The sequence below is a fragment of the Sceloporus undulatus genome, chromosome 4, assembly GCF_019175285.1.
Source record: "Sceloporus undulatus isolate JIND9_A2432 ecotype Alabama chromosome 4, SceUnd_v1.1, whole genome shotgun sequence".
NCBI lineage: Eukaryota > Metazoa > Chordata > Lepidosauria > Squamata > Phrynosomatidae > Sceloporus > Sceloporus undulatus.
Window position 1 is genome coordinate 238,888,489 of NC_056525.1, and position 12,037 is coordinate 238,900,525.

The following is a 12,037-nucleotide window of genomic DNA, read 5'->3' on the forward strand; positions in this document are numbered from 1 at the left end:
GGGAGAGGTTCCATCTATAATCATATCTGCTCCAAGAGTGGGTTAAAGGGCAACCCTCCATATATTGATGGACTGCATCATCCTTCACTGTTGCCTATGGTAGCTAGTGTTGATGAGACTTGCAGCTCAGTAACATCTGCAGACCCATACCCACCTCATATTAATCTACTCTGATGGGACACATCTTTTCACAGCTCTTTTTTATGTTACTTTTGCTAATATTACTCACTGCAACTCATTCTCATGCCCCTAATATCAGAAGTCATCATCAGAGCTAATTCAGAGACCTAAACAAAATATTATCTGGTGGGCTTCTCCTATACCAGTGGCGTTTTTAGTCTGTGCTGCAAGGCTGGCAGCCGGCTACCATTGGAATTTCCCACAATGCCCTAGAGCACCTGACACATTGTTCCCCCCCCCCTTAACTGGCCAGAATGGGAGGTCCTTTGCAGGCATCAATGTTGATGAACCCTTCTGGGATGATGGGACCACACCAGACCATTGCTAAGTCCTTACCACACCAATGCCACCTTTTGTCAAAATGGAGATGCCTTTAACATTGGCTTCTGAAATTACCTTTGCAATATGGAAAGCAACTATATTGTTACAGCTCCCATGCCACAAAGAGCAGCATTATATGGAGTTCATACACATTTATCTCTTGGCTTCCTCCTTTAAACAGAGGTCCTAAGGTAGAAGTGGACAGCTTGTGGCTGTCCAGATGATTTTGGACTGTAACTCTGATCAGTCCTCTCCACTGACAATGCTAAATACATAATCCATTAATATCTAGGGAGGCACATGTTGCCAAAAACATAAGGAGAGAGTTACATACCTGAGCAAAACATGCCTTTTACTCCTGCTGTCTGGATTTTCCTGAAGCTTTTTGTTACCTGAAATAGTTTTTTTTTAAAAATGCACTTTTCTCCTCTAGCTTCTTCTGCTCCCCTTCTTTATGTCTTTTGGTTTTCTCTCTGGCCCTGCCTTTCCCTGGAATCTTATTGGTACCTGGATTGAATCTTAGTTGCATTTGCATCTGGATTTTCTTCTTTTACCTTGATAATGGTTACTTGTGTTGGGATTACTGTAGGTATGGTAAAATAATTAGACAGCTTTGAAAGACAAGATAAAAAAAAAACCCTAAGGTACAATATAAACCAAATCAATAAATAACTACACATATATCAGAAAAAACAAACAAATAAACAAAAACCAGCAGTATCCAGTATAAAATATGGAAGACCCATATTCTCTCTTCATTTTGTTATATCCTTTTTTAAGATGCAAATTACTGTGCATCAATTACTATTTTTAATGTTTAAAATTAACATTTAAAATTAAGAACTGTGCATTAGTTGTGTGTGTGGGATGTAGGTAGGTAAGAGTATGAAAGGGTCCAATGGGCTTATAAATAATGTTGGTATATTGCAGGAGAACCAATCAACATTTAAAATAAATAATTCTATTATAATTAAAAACGTGTTTGCTTTATTTCCTTGAGCTGAAGTATGAGGATGCTCAGCTCTTAGTTCATGGGCTACATCTTGTGGTTCTCCAGCAACTTGTGGCCCACTGGATGTTGTTGGACTAGAAATCCCATAAGGCCTAACTAGCACAGATAATGGAGAAGGGCAATGAAAGATTCAATTCAGCAAGACCTGGAGAACATCATGTTGTCCATTCCTGGTTTAAAGCAATTCTGTCTATGAGTCCTTACACACTGGCCTGAAAGGCCAGCTGAGGGTGGAGTTGGGGAGTAGCGTCTCCACAATGCATGCCCAGGCTCCACCCCCAGGACACCGTGATGCCATGTGCTGCACCACATGGCATGTGGCATCATGGTGCTCCTCCAGAGCGCCTTATAAGTGCACCACTGAAGCTATCACGCTCTTTCCAGGGTGCAAAAAGGAGACACTTTTTGCAGCTTCTTTTCGTGCCCTGGAAAGGCCAGATTGGGGCTGTGGCATGCGGTTGCCATGGCCCCAATCTGGCTGAAGAAGGGGCAGCTGGAGGCCATCTCTTTGTGGCTGTTTGTACAGCCCCAAAATCTCTGCATCCCAGCTTAAAGGGGGTTTTAGGGTTTCATTCATAAAATGAAAATGAAGGAAAATCAAACACTGAGCCAAATTATCACGAATTTTGATTTTCACTATGCCAGAAAAATAGGTCAAAGAGGTTATATAAAAATGATTCTCCTCTTATTGAAATATTTTTGCACCTGTTTACAGTCATTGCTTCCCTGTTTGTTCTCCAGTGTCATTGTTTTTACTGCAAAGGACTCCTTCACTATGTGATCCTGGACAATCAGGGATCACAGAGTGAACATGATGTTGTCATGACGCCACACTGTTTATTAGATTAGGTTACTCGACATCAATGATCGCACACATTACCTCCTACAAGTTGCCCTAACTCTGAAGAAGGAAGAGCATCACTATTGTGTTAAAAACCAAGTTGAATGTGTCCTGCTCCTGTCTCAACAAATGCAACTGGATAAGGAAGTGCACATTGGTGAAGTTTCTACAACAACAATGATGCATTCACCCTAACAGCACCTCTTGCAAATAGTTTCCCCCATAGTGAAATATTAAAGAAAGAAATTTTGTCAAATACAAGCATTATCATGCACACCTCTGTTTGGGGGCTGTTGTTATTATACTACTTTCATATTGAATACAGAACCAACCATGCAAAGGGCAGTTTTGAGTTGGGAAACACAGCCTTGCTCTAATAAGCACTGGCTGTTTCTGCTCTAAAGAATGCCTTGTCTCCCAAAGATACAAAATTAGTGCTGTTCTTAGATTTGTACCTGGTTTTTAAAGTGGCAGTGCAGTTAGTGGATGTGCTGCCTTACTTACGAATCTTAGCTTGTACTTCTCAGTCCTAAGGCCTGTTTGCACCTATTCAGGCCAGCTCCATGAGAATATAGTATAGAGTGAAGAGATTCAAGGCAGTATCTGTACCAGCAACCAAAACATATCAATCAGCTCTCTATTGACCTGCTGAAATTGGTTTGTTGTTCTGTGTTTTAGTCAACATAGACAGCGGGGGGGAAATCCTACCATTGAATCAGCCCATGATTTCAGGATTAAAACAGAAATAATAACATAAGGAAAACAGAGCATAGTGATCATAGATCTGATGATGCTTAGTCCAGTCTTCTCTTTAAAAATTCCAAAAAGAGTTTTCTTTTGCATTCTGTCCTATATCAATTACTTTCAAAGGTTATGTATTCAGTGTCCCTTGTGATGTCAATTTAAGACTTTACAAAGATGTCATATTTTCCACACATAATAAAAGAGGGGTCAGGACCCTCTTTGGCCCTCCAGGTATTATGATGGTCAACTCCAACAATTCCAAGATAATAGCCATACTGGATGGAGCTTCTAGAATAGCAGAAGTGTAGAGTTGGAAGAGATCCAAAGGGAAATGAAGTCCAAAATACCTGTAGTGTCAAAAGTTAACCACCTCTAAAACAAAAGGATAGGGTGGAAATTTACACAGACATCTGTTTATGAGGCCTGCTAGGAGCTTTTGGAAATTGTGTCAGTATTCTTGACTCATGTTTTTTCATGTACGTTTAGTCATTAACCGCTCTGTACTCTCAAGATACACCACTTCCACTATTTTATAGTGTGAGAAACGCTGTTCCTCAGAGAAGAGAAGCAGGACACCACAGTGTAGAACCTGAGCTGGAAGACATATCTCTGAAACATAGCTATGATATGTCTCCCAGTGCAAATTCCTCAAAACCCAATTTTTCAACGGGGCAGCCCACTTAAGATGGCCATGTTTAGAGTGTGGAGAGTGGGTAGCAGCAGAAGTGCAGCCAGCCATTTTCCTTTAGTGGGTACACTAAAATAGGCATCCATAATGACCTCCTGAGGGTGACATTATTGCTGTGTGTCTGGACAGCAATAAAGGAAAGGAAAATAGCTGGATGCATCTCTCCTGCTGCCTCTAATCTCTGAAGACACAGAAATGACCATCTTGCAAGGGGCACCACACTGATGAGGTGGTTTTTTGGGAAGTAATTTTGGTCATTGCAACAACCAAAAATGGGTTAAGATAGTACAGATTGGACTTGGCCATTATAACGCACTAACAGGATGGCAGCATACCTTCTCTTGGTGGCTACAATGAAGAGCATCAAAGGAAGAAGCAATTCAATTAAATAAAATTAAATGAAATGGATTTCTACCCATTATTGTTTGGATAACAAATGACTGTTTCATATATCACCAACATATAGAGTTGGATCCAATCTTGGCTAAACTTAGAGCAGGCCCAATGAAATCATTGGAACATCTAGTAATTGTGATCGAATCCCGCTGATTTTAATGGCTTGAATGTAATTTTGACCAAGACTGGCTCCAACTCACCCCACATAAATTCAAACAGTATCACCCCTAACTTGACATCAGGCAACGTTAGCATACAGCACAAGTTGATGGCAGTAGTTTTGATCCAGAGGCAGATTATTACCAGCATTAATTCCCAGAACTTTTCACATAACCACAGTTCACCAAGAGTCATTAACAGTTCTTGTCATTAACATCATCTATGACAAAGCTTTTATAATCACCTTTGGTGGAATAGGTGTTGTACACACAATCCTTTTTTCTTGCTGCAAATCATCAAGGAGAGGTCCCAGTCAATAAAGATGTTCTGATAACCCCTCAATTTAGGCAATTCCACCCCCCCCCCAAAAAAAAATCTTACTGGGCTGCTTATGTAATTTGTACAGCAAATGAGCAGACCTACAGCAAAGCCTTCACTTACTAAAATGAAGTGAGTAGGGAATGGTGACAGCTCAGTGACAGAGCACACACTTTCTAAGTATCTCTGGCTCAAAGGACCAGGCAGCAGGAAACAGAAAGTTCGCTTATATTGAGTCAGACTATTTGACCAAGCAGCCTACTATGATCAACTTTGACCTGCAGCACTCAGTGTTTCAGGTAGGATTACCTCCTAGCTCTCATTGGAGATCCCTGGTATTCCCTGATGGTCTCCCAACCAGCTACTATGCCAGCTTCCAAAATAAAATGAGGTGATACGGTGGAAAGGCCTCTGCCCACCATCTTGGAAAGTAGACAACAATGCAGGGACAGAATATCTTACTTCATGTGTCCCTAATGGGACTCCATTGGATGGCCCTTTATACATGATCGTCTGATGTGTATGAATTCTCTCACTCAAAAGGAGAAGATTCTAGGGCCATCACATATGTAAGTAAGTCCATGTTGCATCACATGAATATCATCTCTAGTTCAGTGGGTATTTGAACTGGGCCCTATTCATGTGCAAGAAGATTCATGGGCACCAATGAAAGAAAAATAACAACACCAGTGCTATCTCTTTGCCAACGCTTATGTAAATGAGCCTTGCATGGTACAGGCCACAGGCAACAAAAGGGATAGCATAACTGACTTTCCACTGAGTTCAAAGTGCTTTACAGATCAGCACAATTTGAGCCTCATGCAATCGCCCATGGCGAGGTATAATTAGACCCATTTTACAGATGGGGAAACTGAGGCACAGGGAAATTCAGTCATTCATTTATGTGCATTGCCTTTTAAAAAGAGAGAATAATAATTATAAATTGAACCTGGAAATGTCTGGGCCAATGTATTATTTTTGAAACACATCACTTCAAATGTCGGCACCACTGAAACCAAAAGCAAAATAGTTGATTTTTGAGGAATCAGGGTACAACTTTTGCAGGAAGAAATGGCTCTACTGACAGTTGGCTAAGGCTGATCAAAGTATGCCTCATAAGGTATGACAGGAATATTATTTATCCAAGTCTACAAAATTCTTAATGAAGCTGAATTGCAGGGAGAAAAAAGATCCTAAGAAACATTGGACATTACAGGCAGGCCACATTTGAGGGGGAAGGAATCCTCAGATTGGTTGCAATGCACAATATATGGTTAGCAGGACAATTAGACAATAATTGTTATTATGAATGAAAGAGACACTGAGCCTATTACAATCCAATGGAAATCAGTAAAACATCAGAGCAGAATTCAATACTCACATATTACAGAGCTGAAGGCAATTCAGAGCTGATTTCACACTTTAAAGGGTCAGGCACAGTTGCCTTATCTAAAATGCTGCTCCCTATCATGGACACGTAAAGTGCGAAGGGGAGAAGCTTATCTCCAAATGTTAAATAGGTGCATGACAGAGAACTATAGTCGTATAAACCTCCCTAGGGCATGTTTATGGTATGTTTGCCCTAGCGCTACCAATTCACATCTCCACTACATACAAAACAAGTTTCTTACAAAGGCAACACAGATGGAAAACATGCCTGCCACCCTCAAGTATAAAATGTTACTTGGCTCTTAATCATAAGGAATCCAGAAGGTGTTAGGTACCTAGGAATCCCATTTTGAATCAAGGGAATACAAAGATTAAAAATGGCTTCAGACCCATGGAGCTCAATGAGATTGAAACTCCTAGTTGACAGCAATCCAGAGAGTGTTAGGCACATTTTAGCCACTTTGAAACCAACCAGAACTTAAATGTTGCCAAAAAAAAGAAAAGGGAAAAAAATCACTTAAATCCTTCAGGAATTTAAGTTATGCTACACTTTCTAATATTATATAAAACTTCAGAAAGGCATGAGAAATGTCTTTAAAAATGTAAATAAATTTAAATTTGGATAAACAAATTTAACAGGCATAATTGTAATGGCATGAGCAGGAGCTCAAGAGTTAGCCAAGGCTTAAATAGTATGCTGAAAGTCGAGATATTCTCTAAAACAAATAGATATATTTTGCAAAGGGCATTAGTTTGTAAACTAGTGTTTGATGTGGGTTTTTTTCTGACAAAAATGCACCATGTGCCTCTGTTTGGGAGTATTTTCAGTCCGGCATTGACCTGACCCTTGGTGTACCGAAAATATAATTTTTGCTATTTTAAATCACAGAAGAAATGATCTGTACCATTATAGTGTAAAGTCATGCAAAATCATGCTCCAAACTAAACCACTTAGTTTTGGCAGCATGAACAAAACCGCATTATTCCACCATATGAAATGGTGTGGAAAGACTACCACTAATACCAGCATGCAGTGCAGCCACCGGTGTTTTTGTTTGTTTGTTTGGAGCTAGGAAGCTTTGGATGTGATAATGAAATATACAAAGTTTATGTTTACATTGAGAGAAAAAGCCAGCCAATGACTCTGCCCAGCCCACCCATATGGAGAATTTTACATTGGCTTGCTTGAAGGGGTCCATATTGAATCAGAAATCCCATCTCCTGTTGAAGATAGAGGCATAGACCCACTTGGGGTAAACGGATCAGTATCGGTGTCTGTTTCGCCCTCAGCCAAATAGCGTTTTTCTTTCATCCAACTTGAACCCCCGTTTGGCCCAAAAAGGAAATCGTCTTTGTCTTGGGAGATGCTGAATCCACTTGGTGAACGTTCAAGTTCCTCATGGTTGACTGAGAGGAGGGATAATGGGGTGTCACTGTCTCGCGTCAAGCTGTGTTTCTGTCCTGAAGGGATTCTTTCTGAGTGGGGGCTCTGGAGGTCACCTGGAGGTGACTGGTAGGAGACATGGGGATCAATAAAGGTAAGTATAGGCAAAACTGTTGGCCTTTCTGTGTATGAAGTCGAAAACGGCATGGCCTGCCACTGACCAGAGTTCTGCCCACCCAATGGCAATGAAAACAGGCCACTACTTTGGCCCTGTGTGGTGAATCCAAACGGAGGGACTTTGTTCACAGGGACATGATGGAAGCTTGGAGGCTTTTCATGAATGGAAGGCTCAGAGTATTTGTAAATGATGGATTTCAGCTCAGAATATCTGTTATCCTCTACTGGGGATGCAGTGTCTTTCGAAGGGCATACCTCGGTGACTTGGACTTGCAGCTGCTCCATATGCTGCATGTGCATATCAACTAAAAAAATCCAACTTCTTCCCCATGTCATGGACCTGAAAGAAAATACTCATTAGACTGAAAAACAATGAGGAGTTGTTGGTGACAGCATTTCCCCATGCCTAACCGAGAACACAAGAAACTGCCTTATATCAAATCAGGCAATGGTTCATCTTGTTCAGCGTTGTCTACACTGTCTGGCAGTAGTTTTGTTTAGTGGATTTCTTGAATGCCCCAGTTCCTCTCTCCTCCTCCCACTTTCCCCAACTGGCCTTAACTTACATCAGCTGCTGCAAACTGAGGTCAAAAACAGTTTATATTGAATTAACTCAAGATGAAGGAGAAGACAGGAGAGCACTTCACAGTAGGCTTGGGCAAAATCTCACTGCTGTACCTTCTCCTAACTTATGTGCTCTTCCCCACTGATAACCTTTGCCATGCTGACCACACTCTGATGTTGCTTGACAAGATGAGTTCCAGTTTTCATTTGTGAAATGTTGGAAATGCTTTCTGAAACACAATTGGAGATACATGGAATTGAACCTGAGGTCTTTGGCATGCAAAAGATGTATTCTACCACTACTGCTGAGCTATAACCTTTCCCTCAATACTTCTATCTGTTTTATCACACTAGGCGGCAAACAGGATTTAAACGAGAGTTAAATGAGAATTAAACAGGAAATGTCGTGTGATAAACATCAAGCATTTCCTGTTTAACTCTCGTTTAGCTCTTGTTTAAATCCTGTTTGCCCCCTAGTGTGATAAAGCAGTATGTTATGTTATGAGGATGGTGGGAGCTTTAACTCTCAAGTTCTTAGATCACTGCCACATGATGAGCCAGTCTGGATGTCATCCTATCTGCGCCTTGGTATATACTCCTGATAAAATTACATCTCTTTGCAAACACTTGCTGTATAACACCAAATAAATAAATCAAATAAATAAATAAACCCTGCCAGTTGAGTCACCCTTATCCGAAATGTTTGAGCCCAGAAGTGATTTGGATTTCAGGTTTTTTTTATTCTGGAATCTTTGCATATACGTAATGAAATAGCTTGGAGTTGGAACCCAAGTCTAAAGTTCAAATTCATTTATGTTTTTATACACCTTATACATATAGCCTGAAGGTAATTTTATAATAATTTTGTGGAAGAAAAGATGTCACTACCTCAGCCACCCATGTGGACAATTCTGGATTTTGGAGTATTTCAGATTTCAGAATTCTGGACAAGAGAGAATCAACCTATAATAAATATAATATGTCAACCTGCAAGATGCCTCTGAGAAGCTCATGAGCAAAAACCACAGTAGAGCTTACTATTTCCTGCGAGTCTTCTGCACCCGGTCAGAGAATCCCAAAACCAACAAAAGTCATCAATCCCTACCCAGTGCAAAATATCTCTGATGGGATGAATTCCATCAAACCTCTACTTAAAAACAACTAGTTAAGGGGAGTCAACTGCTTTTCAATATAATCTGGTCATTGTGAGAATGTATAAAGAATCCTAGTGGATGAGTGCAAAGGTCAACTGAAATCCATACTGGAGTGTAATCTTTACTCGCCAGTGCCTTTGTGCTCAACACTGGAAGAGAAAAGATTTCAAGAATACAGTCAGTGATAGTTATTGTTTGTGAGCAGTTTTTCTGGCAGACCTCTCAAACAATAACTAATTATTTAGGATGGCTGTTTTCTTTGGATGGTTATTAAATGTGACTGATGTCAGTTCTAAGTTTTCCTCTGCTGAAAGTATGGCATCAGAGAGTGCTGGTTGCAAGGTCAGTGGAGTGGTGACTCTACTCTGGGTTTTATTCTGAATTTTAAAGGAGCTATACAAGTTGCTGAAGATGTTTTGATAGGGTTGTGCAACTTGAATAACTCCTTTAAAGTTCAGACTTAAACCCATGGCTGATTAAGGAGCCTGCTGATATGGAAGACACCAGTCTCCATGGAAAGCCTATCTATAAAAACTGGCAACTCTGAAGACTTTTTAGAGAATCAGGCTTATAGTGATTTTTGTTATTTGTGTGCTGTAATATAACACTAATATCAGATTATATAGTAAATGATCCTGTGTAGTGTTTACTCCTTCCTACATGTTCGGCTAGGAATATTTAATATCTTTACTGAAGAATATCTTGTGCCTTTTATTTGCTGCAAGTCTTTTTAAAAGTCATCAGTGCTACTGACTCAGTAGTTCTGAAGACAAAATGTGCATCTGGAAAGCACCAGAAAGTGTAAAGTGTTGAGACTAAAGGCCAAGAAACCAATGGTATGGAGGTTATATAAAACTGTAATTACAGTGGGCCCTTGGTATTCACTGTGGTTTGGTTCATGGACTCCCCATGGATACTAAAATCTGTGGATGCTCAAGTCCCTTTAAATACAGCAACATAGTAAAATGGTGCTCCTTGTATAAAATGGCAAAATCAAGGTTTGCTTTTTGGAATTTATATTGTTTTGAATATTTTCAAGCCACTGATAGTTGAATTTATGGATAAAGAATCCATGAATACAGCCAGCCGACTGTATAAATCCAACAGAGAAGGAACGTACATAAAGAGCTAAGAAATTCATACCTGTCTTTCAACTCTAACAAATTTGCCCATCATACTTTGGTCTTCGGGATCTACCGTGGATGCTTTGGCTATGTATGGATCATTCCTGAAAGAGAAGAAAGGTCTTATTCAAAGACATGTAAAACTTTCCTAGTATACTTTCACGAATATTTGTCCCCTCAAAAAATATTTCACATCCCATAATGTTGCTTAAACTTTCAGTTTTTTGTTGTTGTTGTCGTTTTAAAAAAACTGAACCGAGTAGAAGAAGCATGCACTCGAAATATTCCTCCTCCACCATTTATGGTGTCCACCCCTTTGAGCATAAAAGTAATGTTACAGTTTCAGTTATACTACAAATGGAGTCATGCTACCCCTTGATAATTTAGTTATACCTTGGTTATTGGTAAAAGGGAACTAATTACAAGCAATTCATACTTTGTAACAAGATAATTCCAAGCTTTGCTTGGGATGTATTTGGATCTTTAACTCTCCATGATAATACACACATTTCAAGCAAAGCAGAAATATTGCATAGGTGGCATCCAGAACCTGTTTCATACTGACACTAAGTGTATCAGGACAGAATGATGGTAAGTTGGAAGTCTGTTCCCAGTCAGTTGCCCACAGAATAATGTCACCTTGGGGACTGTTGCGAAGGATAAGGGAATGCTCCTCCCTTTTGGGATTTCTTATGCTTGGGAGTAGATGGAGGTCCAGGAGCAAAAATCATGTCTATTCTGAAAGAAGACAATAATAGGACATGGTGAAAGGGTTGTTATTCTATTCATCCGTCCATCCATCCATCCATCCATTCATCTTTTTATAACTCCTTCACCCATTCCAGAGGTTTATTATTATTACTGATAGCACTGTAGGTCTATCTAGGATGAACCTTTAGTCCCAAGTAAGATATAAATCTTATAAATATATAAATCAATAAAATAAATAAGTTCAATTCCCATTTGAACTGAGAAAAAGTTTTTCCAATACAGGTTGAGTCTCGCTTATCCAGAATTCCAAAATTCAAAACTTTCAAACCAAAACTTTTTTATTGGTGGATGAGATGGTGACACCTTTGCTTTCTGACAGTTTAACACACACAAACTTTGTTTCTTGCACATAATTATTAAAAAAATATTGCATAAAATTACCTTCAGGCTATGTTTATAAGGTTAATATGAAACATAAATTAATTTTGTGTTTAGACTTGGTCCCTTCTTCAAGATGGCCCCAAGCATTTTGAATAAGGGAGACTCAACCTGTATATGTGTCATTCACCAATATTTATTGGTTTCTTTTAAGGACAGACCATCAAATTTGATTTTGCTTAGTCTGTCATTTTTACAGCCCACTTGCTTTTGTCCCATTTCTGTATCAGATCATTATTGTTTTAAACAGAAGTACATTTTAAAAAGAAGTGTACATGTTTGTTCACACGTCTCATTTTCATACCACTTCCCTAATATATGAATTTTTCAGGCAGATTTTCATAACAAAATGCATTTTTGAACAAGATTTTTCTAGTATGTGCATCATACTAGGAATTATTCTAAGTCACATAGGATTGTACGAGTCCACAAGGGCC

The 12,037-nt window shown here is 39.4% G+C and overlaps 1 protein-coding gene across 1 annotated transcript in view; it reads right to left on the bottom strand.

Moving 5' to 3' along the window:
- Positions 1-1,975: 1,975 nt before the first annotated feature.
- KCNQ3 (potassium voltage-gated channel subfamily Q member 3) overlaps positions 1,976-12,037 on the bottom strand; it is a 210,869-nt gene continuing 200,807 nt past the window's right edge. The window contains 4 exon segments of the mRNA XM_042464469.1: positions 1,976-7,921; positions 7,923-7,949; positions 10,471-10,555; positions 11,091-11,189. Of these exon segments, the coding sequence (XP_042320403.1) occupies positions 7,220-7,921; positions 7,923-7,949; positions 10,471-10,555; positions 11,091-11,189 (913 nt within the window). The 3' untranslated portion in view covers positions 1,976-7,219.